The 19588-nt window shown below is 56.7% G+C and overlaps 1 protein-coding gene across 1 annotated transcript; it reads right to left on the bottom strand.

Moving 5' to 3' along the window:
• Nucleotides 1-24: 24 nt before the first annotated feature.
• On the bottom strand, nt 25-18840 carry LOC111145026 (PDZ domain containing 7). Its single transcript, XM_022499644.1, is given in 18 exon segments — nt 25-41; nt 757-850; nt 852-983; nt 1401-1501; nt 1810-2409; nt 2911-2982; nt 3139-3230; nt 3349-3440; nt 6574-6749; nt 7307-7357; nt 8911-9105; nt 9605-10012; nt 10434-10494; nt 11731-11878; nt 12093-12269; nt 12802-12976; nt 13303-13443; nt 18618-18840. Coding segments are annotated over 18 exon segments (2955 nt in total).
• Nucleotides 18841-19588: the final 748 nt, after the last annotated feature.

Consider the following 19588-nt stretch of genomic DNA (forward strand, 5'->3'; position numbering starts at 1 on the left):
CCCTCCAATTTGCTGGCTATTCCCCTACTCCTCATAGAGGTCTTAGGGAGAGAAAGGGTGATAAGGGGAGGACAAATCCAGTAGAAAGTGTGGGGTCCTAGTGGACTACGACATGAAATGGTTTCTCAGGGTTTGAGAAACTAGAAAAGCCTTCTGTCCTGTCCCTTGCACAGAACACTACTTGGGGCTGGGGGATGGATGCTATGACCCTTCAAAGCCCTATCTGAGAGCCCAGGTTCCTCAGTGCTTGGGGGCATTAAAAGGAACATCAAGAGAAAGTGCCCATGAATCCCAAGCTCCAGACCTTGGCTTTCTCCCAATCTCTTCCTATCCTGGGAGTTGTGGGCAGTGAGCGAGTGACACAGGCTACCCAGGAGCACCTTGTCCTTGACACCACGTTATCTGGAAAGGGCAGAGCCTTAGTGATAGCTGGAGAGGGAAGAAGGTGGGGGGAGCTTTGGGAGGAGCCAAGTCAAGCAAGAGTGGGAGGTTCCTGAGTCCCAAGGAGGTTAGTAGGTGGGGTCTGGGAGATAGCAGAAGGGTCCTGAGAGTCAGTGGGAGGATCTGAAGTCAGTGGGAAGAGTCATGGCATAGGTGGGGGGGAGTCTGGGATTAGCATCAGGAGTCTCTGGAGGGCTAGAGAAGGGACTGGGCTGGCCCTCTGAAGGAGGAGCCTGGCATCGGTGGGAGGAATCTGGATTCTGGTGAGCAGAGCATTAATGGGAGGTTCTAGGAGGCAGTGGAGGGAAGGAGTACCATCAAGGGGTCAGTGGGCAGGGGAATGGTCAACAGGAGGGCGCTGATGAGTGAGGGCTGACAAGTCAGGGGGGTAAGGGTATTGGGCTGGTCCTAGGGACCCTGACCACAAGCTCCATGGGCTCCTGAGCCTTGTTTCGATAAGCCCGGCGGATGGTATCTACTGCTCGCTGGTGGGTCACCTGCTCCAGGCTCTCTCCATCCACTGCCACGAGCTCGAAGCCAGCCTGGGATGGGGGTGGGGAAATCACAGCCCTTCCTTCTCAGGTCATCCCACCATCCAACCTCTCACCTCCAGCAGCTAGGACACTCCTCCCCATCTGGGTGGAGAGGATGGACAATGGGACTTTTGTGCCTGGGGCCGTGGGGGGCAGGGTGAGGCACAGACAATGGCCCTTTGTCCCTTGGGGATAGGGGTGGAACAGGATGGGCCACCCTCAGGCCCAGGCTGGCATGAGGGGACAGATTTCTCCCTGGGCTTGTTCATCTTGCCGGCCTGACACTGGGCCCACTCCCCGCCAGACCTAAGCCTCCTCCCGTGACCTGGTTTAAACCTGCCTGGCTGGAAGATGAGCAGGTTCCGCCCCCCCACTCCCCAATTCAGCTCTGGACCTTGGGAGTGGGCTTGGGTACTCTTCACCCACCTGCAGGGCCCCACTGAGGAAGGCAGCCCCCCCAGGGAAGATCTTCTCTATCTTCACCATGGGCTGCACCTTGGACTCAATGCCCCCAGAAATGCTGATGCCTAGTGAGAGAGAAGCACTGGGTGAGTGTGTGGCCACTCCCCTCACCCCAGAGCTCCCAGAAGAAACCCAGCACCCCAGCACCAAGTCTTAACCCCAACTTCTCCCAAATCCCCAGATTCAGTTCCCACATAGTCTTTGACTCCAAAAATCCTACAGTTCCCACCCCCTCCAATCTCAAACCTCCCCAATAGACCCCCATATCCAAATCTTAATACCAGAACTCCGAGTTGTACCCCAAAACCAAGGCCAGGAACCTCATCCAAACCCAAGAGCCCCGTCTGCCAGGCCCAGTCCCATGTGGACTCACCCAAGGACTGCTTCATCTTGGACAGCGTGACTGTCCTCAGCTCCCCGCCAGGGGCCTTCTCGGCGGCCTCCATGGCTGTCCTGCCAGTTCCATTCTCAGAGTGGCCTTGACGGCTCCCTGCCTTGGCCGCTTGCTCATCCACAGGTCGTGGAAGAGGAGGCCTGGCCTTGCGAGGCTTGTGGTAGCGCCCGTCAGCGGCACTCGGGGTGGGGATAGGTGCTGGGGATGGGGAGCGCCTGCGTCCCGGGGACTTGCCTCGGCACCGGCTGCGGCTGCGACTGCGGCTGTGGCTCTGAGCCAGGCTCTGGCTCTGGCTCTGCCGTGGGTCCTCTGGGGTCAGGGGTTCCGTCAGCAGCCAGTTAGGCCTTGGGGGCCGGGGAGCGACAGGAGGTGGCTGGGGAGGGGGGGTACTGGTGCTTCGGTGTGGGGCGAAAGCATCTACTGGCACATCTTGGAGAGGGGGGATCCCTTTATGAGGATGGTGGGGAGCAGAGGCCCGCAGGGAGAGCTGGAGGCCCCCCAGCTGCTCCCTCAGTTCCCCATTGTCATCCTCCTCTGAGAAGCTGTTCACAGGCAGCAGGTAGAAACCTCCACGACTGTCTGGGGAGGAGGGCCAAGGTCAGGCTGCCCCTCCTCACCAGCCCAGGCCACCCTGCCAGGCTCCAGTCCTTGCCTTTGCTGGTGGAGGGCGCGTGAGACCCTGGCTTGGTTGGCTCAGGCCCTCCGGTGGTGTTCCCACAGGGAGGGACTCTGCCTAGATTCCCGGCTAACACAGTACTTTAAAGCTTTCTATCACAGTCTGTGTCTTAGAAAAAACATGACTCGCACACCAAACTGGTCATTTCTCAGAGATTATTACGTAGAAGGAAACTAGATTTAAAAAGTGAGTGGGTTTAAAACCAATTATTAAGTAAATAATAGTACAGGTAGTGAGTGGCAGTGATAAATGTGACTCTGGGGGACAAGGGATTTCCTTCAGGGGACCAGACGGCGTTCTGAAGCCATGACACCCTATGTGGGAGCAGGGATGGAAGGCCTGTTCTCCCTTCCCCGGTACCCCAGGGGTGTGCCCCCTTCCCCAGCGCTGGGACTCCGACTGACCAGGCACAGGTGTGATGAGGTGACGCTTGGGTGGTGTGTCCTGCCGGGCTGGTCTCAAGGCAGGAGGCCACACTGCTGGGAAAGGAGATCTCCTCAGAGACCTGGGCGCCTGCCAGGCTCCATGATGGACACAGCTGAAGGTCATATCTGCCTCCTCTCCCCTGGGAGGCCCTCTTGCCATCCCCAGCTGGGGCTCGGAATCTGCGTGTCCTACCCCCAGCTGCTGACCTGCCCGGCTCTTAAGGGCTTCAAAAGCCTCCAGCTCTACGGGCATCACCATGCTGTCGAAGCGGCCGAGGTCGGTGGGGGCCACCACGCTCCTGGGGGAGGGCGAGAGACGAGGGGTGGACAGGGGCACAGTTCTGGTGGGGTACAGTCGGGGGAGTTCTCCGGGGTCTCCTTTCTGCCCCCAAGCCCTCCCCACAGCCTCCACCCCACCTGATATCCCTCAGTAGCAGCAGCTTCGCAGGTCTGTCCAGAATGGCCAGCAGGGGCCTCACGAGGTCCTCCACGCCGCCCTCATGCACGTACTGCAGAGAGAGGTGCCGCAGGTCACCCAGCGGCCGGGACATCCAGAGCTGGGGGGAGGGGCTGCGTCGGCCTGTGGGGTTCCCCATGTTTAGGAAAGCTGCTCCCCATCCCCAGGCTGTCCCCGGGACAGGGCAGTGTTGGTGACTAGGGGGAAGACTGCAAGTGAGCTAACAGACTTATAATAGCTGGTGGGGGGGGGCAGCAACGGCTTTGGGACGGGCCCTTTTCCATCTGGTCTCTCATTTAGTGACGCTGAGAGGTAACATGAATTATTTTCATTTTACAGACTGAGGAAACTGAGGCTCAGAGAGAAGGACTTTGCCCAAGGCCACACAGATAAGGAAGTGTGAAAAGCGATCGGAACCTGAGAAGTCAGGCTCCCGCCACCTTCGGTGCCGGAAAAGGATGTGCGGGCAGTGGACTCTCCTCCCCGCCCCCACCTTCCAGGCAGAGGGAAGGAACCAGGGCCAAACGCTAGACTCTGGGCCCGCCTGGCCCAGCCTGTGTCTGCACAGTGACCTACCAATTAGGCTTTGTTCAGCGCTGGAATAGGAACCTTGGGGAAGGGGTGGCTCGACAGAAAGCCTCTCCAGTCAGTCCCCCGCGGGGGCGGGGGGTGAAAGCCCTGTTGCCTGGCACTGCCCGATGCCACCAGCCACACCCCACCAACGCAGACAAACTGGCAAACGGAACACTGGGAGCCTCCCTTTTTGGACAACACACTGCCCCCTAGTGGTGGAATGGAGACAAGTACTGATTCAGGGACACACACACACTCTCTCTTCATCCTGGAAAGGAACAAACACAGACAGCAAGCCCTGGTGGTCAGAGTGAGACATTATAAATTTCAGGAAATAAAATATAAACTATGTGGTCCTAAACACACACAAAGTTACAGGGACTCACACATACACGTGTCCAAAATACACCTCCTTATGTCTGGAGAGAGAGATCTATGATTGCACAGAATATGTCACATAGGTACACACTTCAAGGCCACAAATCTGCATTCAGCTCCTACTAAGTGTCACACCCTGTGCTGGCAGTGGGGGCACAACGATGAAGACCCTGTTCCAAATCCTTCAGAAGTCAGTCTAGCGGGAAACGTGGGGCAGAAGGAGCCAAGTGCCCCAGTGGACGACACAACACTGGCAGTGGGGCAGAGGGAATCTCAGAGGAGCGTGCAAAGTCCAGGATTGGCTTCCTGGAGGCAACGACTTTTACCCTGACCCCTCTTGGTGGGTTTGTTTCATTTACATTTACTCTTAAGGATACATGCAGGGAACAGCATGAATACTCAGAGGAAAGTGCCCTAAGGGTGGAGTGGAATAATGGATAGAAGGAAGTTTAGCTTGACTGCGGGGGTACAAGAAGGGCCTCCATGTAGGCTGCATAGGTTGGGACTGTGGGGTGAGTGGTGGCCCAGAGTTGTGCGGTTCATCACATGCGTAACCCTAGGCAGTGGCCAACAGAAGATGACGAGGTGGTGACGTGGCAACCACGGGAAGGCTGAGGTTCGTAGCTGGGGAGTCAAAGCAGGGAAGACCTTGAATGTGAGCCTGAGAAACTTTCTCTGTTCCACCAAAGGTAAGAGATTGCAAGGGGACTTGGGGAGTGTCAAGTGATCCAAGATGGGGTTTCTAAAGTCTGGCCTGGTGGCCGTGGAGAGCTGGCACAGAGGAGGAGAGAGAAGGGAGGCCTAGGGTTTGAGGCCACACTTTCGAGTCTTTAGGGGAGATTTACTAATCATTCCAACCAGAGCTCCACCCCAGAGGGTCTGATTGCTTTGGTGAGGCATGGGTCAGGTTTGGGGGGTATGCAGGTGCTGCCGGGGTGCAGTGAGAGGTGGTCCTAGCTTGGAGAGGGTGGGAGGAACCGAGGGCTGATGGAAAAGGAGCTGAGCCAAGAAATGGACACAGCGCGCCACCTAATGGCCAGAGCGCAGAGGTGCAAGCTCACGGAGGTTGGTGCTTGGGTTCCCACTCAGCACTGAATTGAGGGTGGTGACAAGAGTTTAGCCCAAAGGACCTAGGTGCCCCCCAACATGCACCCCATCTATGGCTCTGCTGTCAACCAGGCCTCGGGAAAGGGATGCATGAATTACCGCGTCTCAGTCTCCAGTTGATATGCACCTGCCTTAGCTAGACACACACACAGTTGCACGCAAACCTAGGTACCCCACAGACACACAATTGTACACATCACACAGACAAACAACACAGCCCCACTCCGACGAGGCTGAGGGCATGGGGGGAATCACAAGCGACTTCCTGGAGCCCCTGGAGCTTGTTCTTGCGTGCGGGATTAATGTGTGCCGATGCCGGCACCTCACGAGGACACCAGGACAGGAAACCCAGGGACTCTGAGACAGGACAAGAGCAGAGGGCCTTCTGATCCCCCTGGAGGGGGAGGCTGTGCCTCCCACAGCTTCCCCAACATCCAGGCCATAAGAACTCCCTCACATCTAACTTGCACTCCACCCTGGAGCCCCACTTTCTGTTTGAAGTAGGAGGAAACAGAACAACAGTGCAGATGCTGGGGGAGGCTTGAGGTGCGTGTGGGGGAGTGACAAAGGATTACTTACTTGGATAACAAGGGAGGTGGCGTGGCATCAGGTCGGGTCTGTGGGCTGACCCAGGTGTAGAGGGAGGCAGGGGTTCTGGGAAGAAGGCTGGGCTTTTGAGGAGCTCGAAGGCAGTGACCACAGAGACTCGTGTCCTCCGACTCATCACCTGTCCAGCTCTTTCTCTCCTTAGCTGAAACATCACCTGCTCAAGGAGGTCCTCCTAGACCACACCACCTAATTTGTACCTCTTGGGTTATTTTCTCCTGTTCTTTCCTTTCCTAGCACTTGACGTGATTTGTCACTGTGGGTATTTAGGTTCTAATTATTGTATCTCCCCTTCCTGTCTGTGAGCTCAGTGTGTGTGTGTGTGTGTGTGTGTGTGTGTGTGTGTGTGCGTGCGCACGTACGCATGTGCACGTGCGCAACAGGAGTGACTTCTGCTTTTACCGACCACTGGCCTCACGGCATCAAGCCCAGATACTGACCAGAGACCGTGGCCTGAATGAATGAGGGACTGGGTGGCTGGGTGACCGCGGGCTGGAGCTGGGGGCAGGCCGGAAACTCACCCGGGAGCAGTGGCGGGTGATGGCCAGCACTTCATCGTCAGTCAGCAGCCTTCGGGCCAGGTCCTGAATGAGAGGCCGTCGGCTCTCCCAGGCTTGCACCTGCTCATCCATGCTGGGCAGCTGGCTGGAGGGGCTACCTGACCTGGCAGAGAGCAGGGCCCGGCCCCTCTCCCGCTCTGCAGGGAAGGAGCAAAGGCATATGATGACGGAGCCAGGAACCCTCAGGGGAGGAGACAGGGGCTTCTCTCAGAGGGGTCAGACTCCAGAACAGGTCAGATGAGAGGCCTAGGTACTGCTGACAGAATCCCAGCCTAGCCCCAGATCTCCCCACCGTGGTCTCCCATAATGATCTGCCCAGCAAGGGTAGATCCAAGCCAGACCCTTTGGCCCCCAACACAGACCCCTAAACTAGTCTGTCCCTTGCTGGTGTCCTATGAACAGTCACTATCATAGTACTCAATGGAGCTCTGGCCCAGGCTCCTTCATTCCCCAAAACCTGTCTTTAGGAGTCCCTCCGAGTACCCAGTTCTCAAAAATGCACCCCAATATCTCTCTGCAGCCCTGTCCCTCCTGGTAAGCTTAGCCCAATTCTTTAGTTGCCTCCAGTATGCACTCAATCCCCCATGCGTGACCCCAACTGAGTTCAGCCCAAAGCCCGTTAATTGCCCCCAACATGCACCCCATTTGCGGCTCTGATGTCAACCAGGCCTCGGAAAAGAGATGCATGAATTACCGCGTCTCAGTCTCCAGGTGACAAACTTCTGCACGGGCCCCACTGCCCCTGCTGTGGAGAAGAAAGGCTCAGTGGCGGGCCCTGGCTCCCAATCTGAACACAGGGCTTGGGGGGCTCAGGGGTGGCTGGATCACCGGCTGGAATGAAGAACTCAGGCCAGAAGGAGGTAGAATGGGGAGGCAAGAGGCCAGGCCATGGAGGTCTTCAGGGACCACGGTCCCCTAGGGACTTCATTCATAGGCCGTGGGGAATCAGTGAAAGTTTGAGATCAAGAGAGGGTGCAGTCTGGGTTCTGCTTGTGGAAATTCATTTAGAAGCAAATACATGGAGGGAAGAACCCCAAGAACAAAGCTTGAGGGAGCACCTACCTTCAGGGGACAGAGAAAAAAAGAGGAGCCTTTGGAGGAGAGAGAGGGGTATCCAGAGGGATAGGAGAAGCATCAGGTGAGAGCAGGGCCCGGGGGGCTGTGGAAAAAGAGGTGGGTTGAGGAAGTGGGGCTGGCCCGGCCAGATCTGAAGAGCTTGTCTCTTCTGTGGGACTCTCCCCTTAGCCTCCCAGTAGGGGCTGGGTCCAGATCCTCATTCCATCATTGTTTTTGCCTACCCAACCTCCACTCTCCCTCCACAATCATCTGGGGACTTCCATTCTCAGTCCATGGGCTCCAGAGTGGGTCTGTGACCGAGGAAGGCCCATGAAAGCACCATGGGCCTGCCCCATTGGGCATGTGGCCCAGCAGGCCAATGAGAGCCTGGAACTTCAGCGGGACCTCTTTAAGAAGCTCTCCTCTGTCCCTGGGTTGCTAAGCGGCAGTGCCATCTTCCTTCTGAGTGGGCAAAACCTGCAGGATAATGAAGCCAACCCAGGGGAAAGGGGAACCAAAGATGAAGGAGACAGATATCTGATGAGACTGTTTAAACCTTTAGACCTCCTTACATCAGTAGCTGAGCTGAGAAGTGCTTTTAAACCTAATTTGAGTTGGGTTTCTGTCCCATACAACCCCGAGAGCCTTACTCATCCACTTGTGGTCCAGTCTTGGAGCCTCACCTGAGAGACAAGAGGCCTCTCTGAGGGTCCATTGGAAGCCCCTGTCTTAAGTGAAGCCTGCCCAGGCCCTTCCACTTGGGCCCTGATCTAGAAACAGCCTTGCCCAGGGATAATTCTAGAACTGGGTAGGTAGGGTCTGTGGAGCTCTGGCCAGGGGAGGTGAAGACAAATATTCCAGGAGAGGCATGCCCTACCCACCTCAGCACAGAGACCTGACCCAAGTCCTTCAACTTCCTGGCTAGGCTGTGGCTCTATTAGTTTTCCTTTCTGTAAAGTGGGGAGATGAGACAGTTTAACAATGACCACTACGTTTTCTGAGGGCCTTCTGTATGCCAGACAATGTCCTTAAGTGATTTACATACAACCATTCACTTATTCCTCACCATTCCTGAAGAAATAGGTAATCATTACTCTCACACGACTCATGAGCAAACAGGCTTATGGGGGCAGGTAGCGACTCCCAGCTGGTAAAAGGCAATGCAAGAGTTCAGCCCAGAGCTGCTGGATGCCAAAGTGGGCTGTACCGCCTTCCTCCCCGTCTCTCATCCTGCTTGCTTACCTTTTTCCAGGTCTAGGCGAGGGTGGGGCTTGGCTGGGCTCCCTCCATCCAGCGTCCAGGCCTCTCTGTGCCCATCACCTGCCAGCCGCCCCTGCCGCCCTCCCTTGAAGAAGAGGTTCATCAGTGTCTTGGAGCGCTGCAGGGCCCCCTTTTCCCCAGAGGACCCCAATTTCTTCTTCCGCTGCTTCTTCTCCTCTGCGGACATGAGGGAGCACCCAGGGAGCTGGGGTGGTGGGCAGAAGGGAAGGCCGAGGGGCAGGGGTGTGAAGAGGGGCAGAGAGGAGGGACAGGAGGGGCAGACAGGACCCCCAGCCTTATGGGGAGGTGGGGATGGACATAGATGGGCTTCCTCCTTCACATTCCACCTCTCCCCCACCCACGGTTCCAGCTTTGTGAGGACTCTCCGAGAAGGCCAGGGTATGTGTGTCTGTGCCTGTGTGTGTGTAGGGTGGCGGGGATGGATTAGGGCTGGTTTGGGGCCCAAAGCTGACAGGAGCTGGGACTGGATCTGAGGGTAGGTTTGGGGCCCAGGACCAGTTGAAAATGGTGCCCGGAGTGGCATCTGAGTGCATTCTGGGGCTGGAAATGAGGCCGAGTCAAGGCCTAGAGCCAAGGGAGGGCCCAGGGCTGGATGTGCGGCAGGCGTTTTACTGGGAGCTCTGGAGAGAGCATCAGCCGCCCCTTCCCTACATACCCCACAAGGTCAGGTGGCTCTGGGACCTCGTGATAGGGGGCCGCGGCCGGCTCAGGGCCAGCAGCAGAGCAGTCTTCGGGGACTCGGAGAGTGCAGAATCCAGGTGGCGGGCAGGCCAGGGTCCGTCGGAGCGGATGGCAGTGTCCCTGAGGATGACGGTGGGCCTCACGCTGCACCAGGTCTCCACGTGGCCCCCCACATCAGGCTCTGTCTGCATGGCTGTGTCTGCCCGCCCCCAGCCTGGGCCCCAGCTGCCCGGCTCGTCAGGCCCCAGGCAGACATCCATGCGGTCGGAGGGCAGGGAGCCTGAGGCCTCAGCGGAGCTGTAGGGGGCACTGGAGGCATAGGAGGAGACGCTGGAGCTGCTCTCAGAGACCGGGGACAGCTGCTGCAGCACCCCGTTGCTCACTGCAGGCAGTGGAGAAGGCAGGGGCATCTCAGGGGGAAGGCCGGTCGGCTTCGGGGCCCTGCCAGGGTTGCAGACCACCTTGGGTATGGGGGTGGGTGAGTGTTGGGTAGCCTCGGAGGCTGGAAGCACGGGCTCTGGGGAACCGGCGGCTCAGCAGTCTGCCCCTGACTTGTTGATAGACCTTAGGCAAGTCCCTTCTCCTCCATTCACGGCAACCCCCCACCCCCACCCCACCTGGGACTCCAGAGCCAGGGGAGCTGGGAACTGAACCTGCAACTTCCAGAGAGGAGCCCAGAAATAGCTCCGGGCAGTGAGGAAGTCCCACGCAGTTTGCTCCTCCTGCCCAATTAGTCCTCAGAGACTCTGACCCACTGTCAGGCCTCAGCCCTTTCCCTCCAACCCAGGGCCTGAGCCACTTACATCGGTCCAGCCAGCAGTACTCAGAAACCATCTCTTTGTAGGCAGGGTACCGGCCAGTCTCCTGGGAAGATCGTGATGGGCATAGGAGGGCATGGGGGAGTAGGTGAGAAGGGGGTGGGTGAGAAGGGGGGGTGATGGGACAGGAGTAAACTTTCCAACTCCATCTCTCTCCTCCAAGTTTATCATGCTCGAGACAAATGGGCCACTTTATGTCTGAACATGCCAAATTCCTTTGTAACTCAGGGCTTTGTATTTGCTGCCCCTTTGGTCTGGATTCTCTTCCTTCCTCCTTCCACTCATCTTCTGGCTAGCTCCTTCTCCCTCTTCAGGTGTCAGCTCCCTAGAGAGACCTGCCCTGACCCCCCAGGCTAAAAGCACCTTCCTCAACGACCCCTCCCATTTCTCTATTAATTTCCTTACGGCATTTGTCAGTCAGCATGCATCCTGTTTGCCTGGCTCCCCCCACCCCAGTACCCCCCACCCCTCGTAGCAGAGCCTTCTTCTGTCTTGCTCACTGTTGTAGCCCCAGCACCTGGCAGAGAGGCTGTCATGTGGTACATACTCAAAAATGTTGAATGAATGAACGAGGGGCAGCGTAGAAGAGAGGAGGAGTGTTTGGGATCCTGTGAGAGGAAGGAAAGGGAGAAACGGGGTGGGGGGTGGGTGTTGCGGGATAGGAAATCAAGTGGCAGAAGGCGGAGGAATGGCAGAGGAGGCCCTGAAGAGCGAGATGAGTGAAAGCTAGTGAAGGGAGGAGAGCAGAGCAGGGCCGGAGTGGGGCCGGAGTGGGTGCCAGTGGAGAGCGAGCCGTCCCTGCCCCTGCAGCCAGAGTGAGAATGACATGATCCTCAGGCAAGTGTGAGACCCACATGAATCATGAATGCAGGTGCCTCCCCTGAAATCCAATCTCTGGGCCCAGCCCAGCCTCCTTGCCCTGTGCCCAGGCCCCTCCCAAAGCCACAGCTAGTGCCCACCCTCTGGGCAGGATGCTTTCTCCTTCCACACCTGCACCTCCACCACTCATCGGAAAGGGCACTGCCCTCCATGTCTGGGGAGCAGGATGGTAAGCAGGTCCTGCTGCTGGCCAGCTGAGGAAGTGACTGTGATTCCTGAATGACTCTGCCTCTCTGAGCCTCGGTTTCTTCTTCTGTGCAGTAGGGATGAGCACAGTGTCTGGCCCTCTCAAATGGCTATGGAAAAGTCCTAAGTTGTAGGGCAACAGGTATTAAGTACTAGAGAGGTCTGGGAAGTCCTTCCTACAGTCTGGCCTCTCCCTGACACCCACAGTCCTGCCCACCTTGATGGTCAGCATGATGTGTGTTTGGCCCTTCAGCACCTCCACGGCCTGGCTGTGGCTGATGTCGTCGAACCTGACGCCGTTGGCCGCCAGGACCTGGTCCCCCACCTTGATGCCATTCTCCTCGGCCAGCCCACCATGATCCACTCTGGGGTCAGACAGGAGGCAGTCTGAGAGGCCACCTGGCCTGCCCTCCCTCACTTAGATACAGGAACGCCCCAGCCAAAATCCTTGACCCTCCTCCTGGAGCCCCCCAGCCCTACACAGGCCCCACCCCTGACCTAGGCCCTCCTTGGATCATGCGGTTGGCTGAGCCTCCTCTGCCAACCTGTCCCCACTGCACACCCTGCCCGAGACCTCACTTGGACACATAGATGCCCAGGCCAAACTCCTTGCCCCCACGGATGTTGAAGCCCAGACAGAAGTCGTCCGACGTGGTGTACAGGTGGACAATGCGGCGCACGCCATCCTCCGAGCCGCTGTCTGACGGCGTCGAGCTGCACTTCTCCACCACCAGCCGCCGATTCACCACGTCCACCCTGGGACAGCAGCAAGCAGCCATCAGTCTGGGCTCCCCCAGGCCACCACCAGGCACCCCCTCTCTTCCCAGCATCCCCGACGACTGCACAGGTAAGGGGAGGTTGCCTTGGGGGACTCCCCAGTCCTGAGCCCTTCAGTGGGAAGTCCCCTTCATCAGGTGGGGAAACCGCCCCAATTTCCTCTCTCTGTGGAGCAGCCCATTGTGCCAGGGCCCCTCTCACATCCCCACAAGAGTGATGAGGGTGAGGAGCTGTTACTATGCCCAGGCTCCCGGGAGCGATGACAGCATTGGGGGCAGGACCGCTGGCATCTGGGACAGAGCTGGGAGGAGAGCTGGGGGACAGACACAGCCTTGTCTCATTGCAGTGTCAGGCCTTGGGATCGCTGTGTTTCCAGCGCCGGGACAGAAAGAGCGGGAGCCAGGGATAGCCAAGTCCCACGCAGAGCCCTTTGTCTCCTGCCTCTCCTGCCATGGGCTGGGTGGGCTGGACAGGGTGGGGCAAGGTCAGGGCCGGGGCTAGGCCTTCTCACCATGTGGTCTTCTCCTTGGAGAACCTGATGCCCGGCACTCGGCCCATGCGTCTCACCGTCAGGTGCAGACGGCTGCTGCCCGTGAGCACTTTCACGGCGCTGCCCATGGTGGTGCTTTCCAGGCTCAGCCCATTCACCTCCGTGATCTTGTCCCCCACGCACAGGCCAGCCTGCTCTGCACCAGGGGAGGGAGGCAGCTGGCATGGGCCTCTTGGGACAATTCCCCCAGGGCGAAGCTAAGCCTTCCACTGCCGCCCCCCCAACCAGGCTTCCTTCCATGAGATTTGGGGTCCCCAGATGAGGTCTGGGTATTCCTCATTAGACTAGGGACTTGTCCATTAGCCCACTCCATCTGGGGAGACGGCCCCATTTCCCCATTGGATCAGTCCCTCCAAAGCTGAGGACCCTTTCCTGTCATCCCTGAAAATAGGACTCCAGAACCCCAGTGAGGTGGGGGCTCATACCCTCAGCCAGCACCTCCCTTCAGGGGGCCCTGCTCACCTGCACTGCTCCCCTCCTCCACCTTGCTGACGAAGATGCCCAGGCCGTGCTCAGAGCCGCCCCGCACGCTGAAACCCAGTCTCCCCGCTGGACTCTTCTCCACCCGGACAGCTCGGATGATATCGCTCTCATTACTGTTGGCTGTGTGGTGGCGGGAGCAGGGAGGGACACGGGCATGACTCCCATGTCCAGTCTGGGCACAGAGGGCCCCTGGGTTTCCCAGTTTGGGCTGGGTTGTTAGGCACAGATACCTAAGGCCCTAAGGCCTAAGGGCAGCCAATATCTGAGTTCCCTACCAGTGACTTTGAGAGTATGGATCAGGGAGAGAGTATGGAACAAGCAGGACAGGGCTCCATATTAGAAGATGCTCTTCTCCTTCCCTGATTATATAGGGTGGTGTGTGTTTCTGGTGCTTACTAAGCTTCTCACTCCCACAGGCCCGGGATAGAACAAATTCCTAAAACCCCTGCCACTCTGAGGGTCAGATGGATAGAAAAGAAATTCAAGATTCCATTCTATGGGGCAGAGTTGAGCCAAGTTTGAGCTCTTCATCTTGAGCAGAAAGGAGTATTCGAGCTCTGTCTTCAAATAGTTGAAGAGCTATTCTGTGAAAGGCATTGGATGTTTTTGTCTGTGTAACCCAGATGGCGGAACCAAGCTCAATAGTGGACTTCGATGGAGGCCAATTTAGTAGGAAAAAACTTTCTAAAACCTTCAGCCGTCAGACAATGTAATGAGTTTTCCAAGAGAGTTAGTGAATTCCCCATCTTTGGAGGCATACAAGTTGGCACTTGATAAATCCCTGTCTGGGGTGTTGTAGAAGGATCTCTGACGCCCCTTCTATCTCTTAGACTCTGTGATTCTGGAGGTAAGAGCTCAAGGAGCTACTTGACCAGATGAGGAGGGAAACCCAAAACACCACTCTGCTGCAGTATATGCCCAGAGCCCCCAGAGTGGTCCTCTCCATCAGCACTGGGGAACATCCGAAAAGCAGGCTTCCCAGGAGCTGCAGTTGCCAGGGAAGGTGTTTGGGAAGACAAGATAGGTGGGATTTCAATGAGTGGAGCAGAAAGGGAGGGCGCTGAGAGGGAGGGGATGGAGTGAGCAAAGGCTTTGAGGTGGGTCCTTGAGAAGGTCTTTGGTTAGAAAAGAAGACTGGAGAGGGAAGCTGGGTCCCAGGTGAGAAGGTGAGATTTCTTCTTGGGCAAGGCTTACTCTAGAGGTATTTGAGAGGGAGAACTCTCTCTGTCTCTGTCACACACACACACACACACACACACACACACACACTTCTGCTTGATGTATGAGAAATCAGGTTACAATACATGACCAGAGCAGCTCAGGAAGAAATCTCCAAGGGCAGCCTGTGGGTAGGGGATGGTGCAAAACAGATATGTGTGGCATCCTGAGGCTTCCTGCCTGATTCTGTCTGCACACATCTCAACCCAGCACAGGAGTCTGTGGCTCTCCTGTCCCTCAACCCTCTTTTTTCTCAGTTCCTCCCTGGGCCCTTCCTAGGGCTCTGGGCCAGTGGGCTGCCAATCTCTAGTGTTGAACATAGGAGCTTGGGGCCGTTGAGGATAGAAGCTTCTCTACCTCCACTGGCCTACCCCTGCCCACTGACCTCCCCCTCCGGGAGCTCACAGCCTCCTCACTGTCTTCACTCCCAGTCTTGCCCCCTTTAGGCCATTCTCTACACAATGGCCACAGTCAGCTTTTACAGATCATGCCTGCTTATTAAAAACTTCAGTGCCTGCTCCTGCTTCTAGAAGGAACTCCACAGTCCCCTAGGCCCAGTAAGGCCCTCCATGGGCTATCCTCAGCCCACCTCTCTCCCTTCACCTCTGGCCACCATCCCAACCTCATTGAGCTCTGGCTACACTGACCTCTCTCCTATTCCTCTCACAGGCTAATCATTTCAGTGTTCCCTCAATCTGTGAAACTCTTGCCCAGACCTTCATAAAGCCAGCTCCCAATCTGCAGCCCCTCCTGGCCCACACAGCACTTTCTCTGAGAAGCTTTCCTGGTCTACCCTCCCTGAAGTCCCTTCCCTTCCTCCCAGGTGACCTCTATTAGAGTGATTCTCAAACCGTGCCCCCCAGGCCATCAGCAGTACTTAGGAACTTAATAAAAATGTGTATTCTTGGGGTACCTGGGTGGCTCAGTTGGTTAATCAACTGACTCTTGATTTCAGCTCAGGTCATGATCTCAGGGTTGTGGGATCGAGCCCTGCAACAGGCTCTGAGCTCAGTGTGGAGTCTGCTTTTCCCTCTCCCTCTGCTCCTCCCCCTGCTCTCTCTCAAATAAATACATTTTTAAATTTTTTTTTGTTTATTTATTTGACAGACAGAGATTAAGTAGGAAGAGAGGCAGGCAGAGAAGCAGGGGGAAGCAGGCTCTCCGCTGAGCAGAGAGCCCGATGTGGGGCTTGATCCCAGGACCCTGTGACCACGACGCGAGCCAAAGGCAGAGGCTTTAACCCACTGAGCCACCCAGGTGCCCCAATACATTTTTTTTAAGATTTTTTAAAAATTTATTTATTTGACAGACAGAGATCGCAAGTAGACAGAGAGGCAGGCAGAGAGAGAGGGAAGCAGGCTCCCTGCTGAGCAGAGAGCCTGATGCGGAACTCGATCCCAGGACCCTGAGATCATGACCTGAGCCGAAGGCAGAGGCTTTAACCCACTGAGTCACCCTGGCGCCCCCCCCCAATACATTTTTTTAAAGTGTATTCTTGGGGCATCTGGCTGGCTCAGTCAGTAGAGCATGTGATTCTTGATTTCAGGGTTGAGTTTGAGCCCCAATGTGGTAGAGATTACCCCAATGTGGTAGAGATTACTCAAAAATAAAATCTTTAAAAGAAAAGTATATTTTTAAAAAAATGTGTATTCTTGGGCTTCGCTGCAGGTGCCCTGAATCAGAGGCTCTGGGTGTGGGACCCCAGCAGCTTATCTTTTCACAAGCCCCCCAAGCAATTCTGATGTCTTCCCAAGTTTGGGAGCCACTACTCTATCCTACCATGCAAATTAGTGCCTCCAAGGGTCTTACCATCCTTTCTCATGACTGGCTTGCTCACATATTATTTATTGTCTGTCACCTTTCACTAGATTATAAGTTCACTCATGGTAGGGACTTTGCAATCCTTTTCTGCCAATGTATCTCCAGTATGTTGCACAACACTTGGTATCTGCCAAGGATTTTTTGAGTAAGTAGAAGAATAAATGGATGAAGGAGAGAGGGGAGGAAGGGCTGGTTTGGATCAGAGAATGAATTTTCTCTGGGACCAGCTGAGTTTGAGGAGCTGGTGGGAAGTCATGGGGATGAGGTGGGTCATGGTTTCTCCCTCCCCACTGTGTCTCCTTATCAGTTACTTTAGGCCTCTGGAATGGTCTAAATAGTAACAAGGAGGAAAGGTTCTGGGATGCAGTGACTGGGGAGATGTTTGTGCTCAGGCGGAAGGGAAAATTCTGAGCTCAGGGGCTCGCAGCCCAGATAGGGTAGGGGCCGGCTGGTGGAAGTCTGTCTGGCCCTCCCCTTAGCTGCAGGAGCAGGGCTCGAGGGCGAGGCAGTTGGATGGAGCCATCCTGGAACTTCTGCAAGAGCATCTTTAGGGAGAGAGCGTACAGAGCCGTCACACCATAGTTGGGGCATTGTCTGGGGGGCTGTGTGAGGGGGATGTATATGTTCTTTTAATACAATGGGACCTAAAAAGGTCATGCCCCAATCCGTTCCCTGTCCCCTACCACGTTCCTTAGCTCCTCTGCGGACTTTTGCTCCGTGACCCGAGTGACAGTGGTAACTCTGAGTAGTGCCTTGGTGCTCATTGGGGTGGGGGAGACCCAGCACGGTAGATGATGGGAGTGAGCAGGCGTGGGCCATTGGTGCAGGAAAGCCTGCACCCTGAGCACCCCAGCAGCCGGGGTAAGGGGACAGGGATGCCAGCTGGGTCAGAGGGGAGGAGATGGGTCTGAAAAGTCCACTCTGGGATCCAGCCAGGGGAGTTCTGCAGGCTGGGAAACAGAAAGGAAGCTGGAGATATTTATGACATCTGTCCCACAGAAAGCCCAGCCCCAGGGGGTGCCCATTCTGCTCCCCACCCCTGCTGCCACTCAAGGTCCTGCCTTGTTCACTGCCTCTTTGTCGCCTCACATCTGTCACTGCAGCCAGGCTGTCTCCTAATTGCCCCCCCCCCCGCCCCAATCGGGGCCTCGGCCCTGTGCTCTCGGTTTCCACTTCCAGCCCTGTCTGGGAAATCTCCATCCCAGCACCAGCTGCTCTCATTGCTCTGTCTCTAAGCCCCACTACACTGTACATTTCTGGAAGGTGAAGATTGACCCTCATTTTTCTCCAGGCCCCCCGCAGGACCTGGTGTAGAGCGGGTGTGCAATGTAACAGTGTGAAGCAACTGTGTCAGATCAGGTAACCCCCTGGTTAGGGGCCCAGGCCTAGGGCTCCCTTCTGGACCCTCAACCCTCCTCCTCTCCCCTCTCTTTGGAACATTTACTACCCTACCTCTTTCTTTTCTTCTGCATCTGAAATCTTTTTTTTTTAAATTATTTACTTATTTTACATAATCTCTACACCCAGTTGGGGCTTGAACTCATGTCCTGAGATCCAGAGTCACGAGCTCTTTGGACTGAGCCAGCCAGGCACCCCTGCACCTGAAATCTTTTTTTTTTTTTTCTAAAGATCTTATTTATTTTACAGAGAGAGAGAAATCACAAGTAGGCAGAGAGGCAGGCAGAGAGAGAGGGGGAAGCAGGCTCCCTGCTGAGCAGAGAGCCCGATGCGGGGCTCGATCCCAGGACCCTGAGATCATGACCTGAGCTGAAGGCAGAGGCTTAACCCACTGAGCCACCCTGCACCTGAAATCTTTAATTCTGTCTCCCCAGTAGTCACTGAGTCCTCACAGCCCAGCATGGAGCTGGTCACACACTGGTTGATTGATGGATAGAGGCTTCTCCATCCTGCTCCCCCAAGCCCATGGGGTGAACACCAAGGGACAGGAGAAAGGCGGAGTCCTTAGGATGGAGCTGCCCATTCCATAGCCTACCTTGCTGGCTGGGGAGCTAGCACATCACACACAGCTGTCCCTGCCTCCACACTCCTATCTCCCCCCTCCCACCTCTCTACAATCCTGCAACCCTATAGTGTTGGCCTGAACCTGAGGAAAGGGCTGATGAGGAGGAGTGTGTGGCTAAACAGGGGCCCTCCACGCCCCACTGCTCTAAGACTCCCATCTCTCCAGCTCCTCCTCCCAGCGGGGCCCTTACCCCCACCCTCAGCGCCAGGCCCGAGGTGAGCCCTGCTCGCACCTTCGATGGGGGAGTTGATGAGGATGACGCGGCCCATGGGCGATGAGGCTCGGATTCCGCGGGGGGGCCCGTTCAGCAGCCGCTGCTGCCTCTTCAGCAGGTATCGCGTTGCGGAGCCCGAGTCGCTGCCCAGGTGGCCGCGGGAGGAGAGGGAGCTCAGGGAGCCCGAGCTGAGGTCTCTGAGGCCCAGTGGGTCAAAGCCCACTGCAAAACCCTGCGCCATTGTGGCTAGCCTGGGGCGGCGCCCTACAAGTCCAGAAGGAACCTGCTAGCCCTTGTGAGAAGGGACCTGCGTGCCCCCCGGCTCCATGAGCCTTCTGTGCGGGGCAGGGGTCTCAGTACTGGGAGCGCCCCACCTCGGCTGCTTCTCGGGAGTGTGCGCTCCAGGCCTGCTGATGGAGAGCAGGGATGGGGACAATGGTGTAATCGCTGCCCTCGCTGCCCCCAGAACTTCCACCCTGGCCCTGATTTGAGCATCCTGTCGTCCCATGCCTTAGGCCCCTCTCCTCTCCCGCCCCTGGCCCAGTCCAGGCACCATCGCAGACTTTCGGAGCCATTTCTACAAGGCCAGTGGGAGCCTCTCATTCACTCTTCATTCTGGCTCTCAGCTGAGTCATCTACCCCAGTGCCCAGTCCTGGGTAGAGTGGAGATGGATTCTTGCGGGCCCTAGGGCTTCAGATGGTGTGAAGGAAATTGGGGCCAGGACAATTCCCTGCACACCTCTCCTTGTGTTTGTGGGTAGGGGGCTCGGGTCTCTAGGGCAGGGCTTCAGGACCTGGGACAGCTGCAGCCAAGGGTCCCAGAGATTCCCCGACCACCATAGCTTCCTTGGTCCCATGCTGCTGTCTCCTCCGTCCCCCTCCTCTCTCCTCTAAAGAGGTGGCCTGAACCTCTCCCAGGCTTTGGCGGAGGACCTGCAGGCTAGAGCCCCACAACAACGCGCACAAAACCCGTAGCCAAGTCCCCCAGA

This window comes from Enhydra lutris, unplaced genomic scaffold (genome assembly GCF_002288905.1).
Source record: "Enhydra lutris kenyoni isolate GAN:26980312 unplaced genomic scaffold, ASM228890v2 scaffoldscaffold12, whole genome shotgun sequence".
NCBI classification, from domain to species: domain Eukaryota; kingdom Metazoa; phylum Chordata; class Mammalia; order Carnivora; family Mustelidae; genus Enhydra; species Enhydra lutris.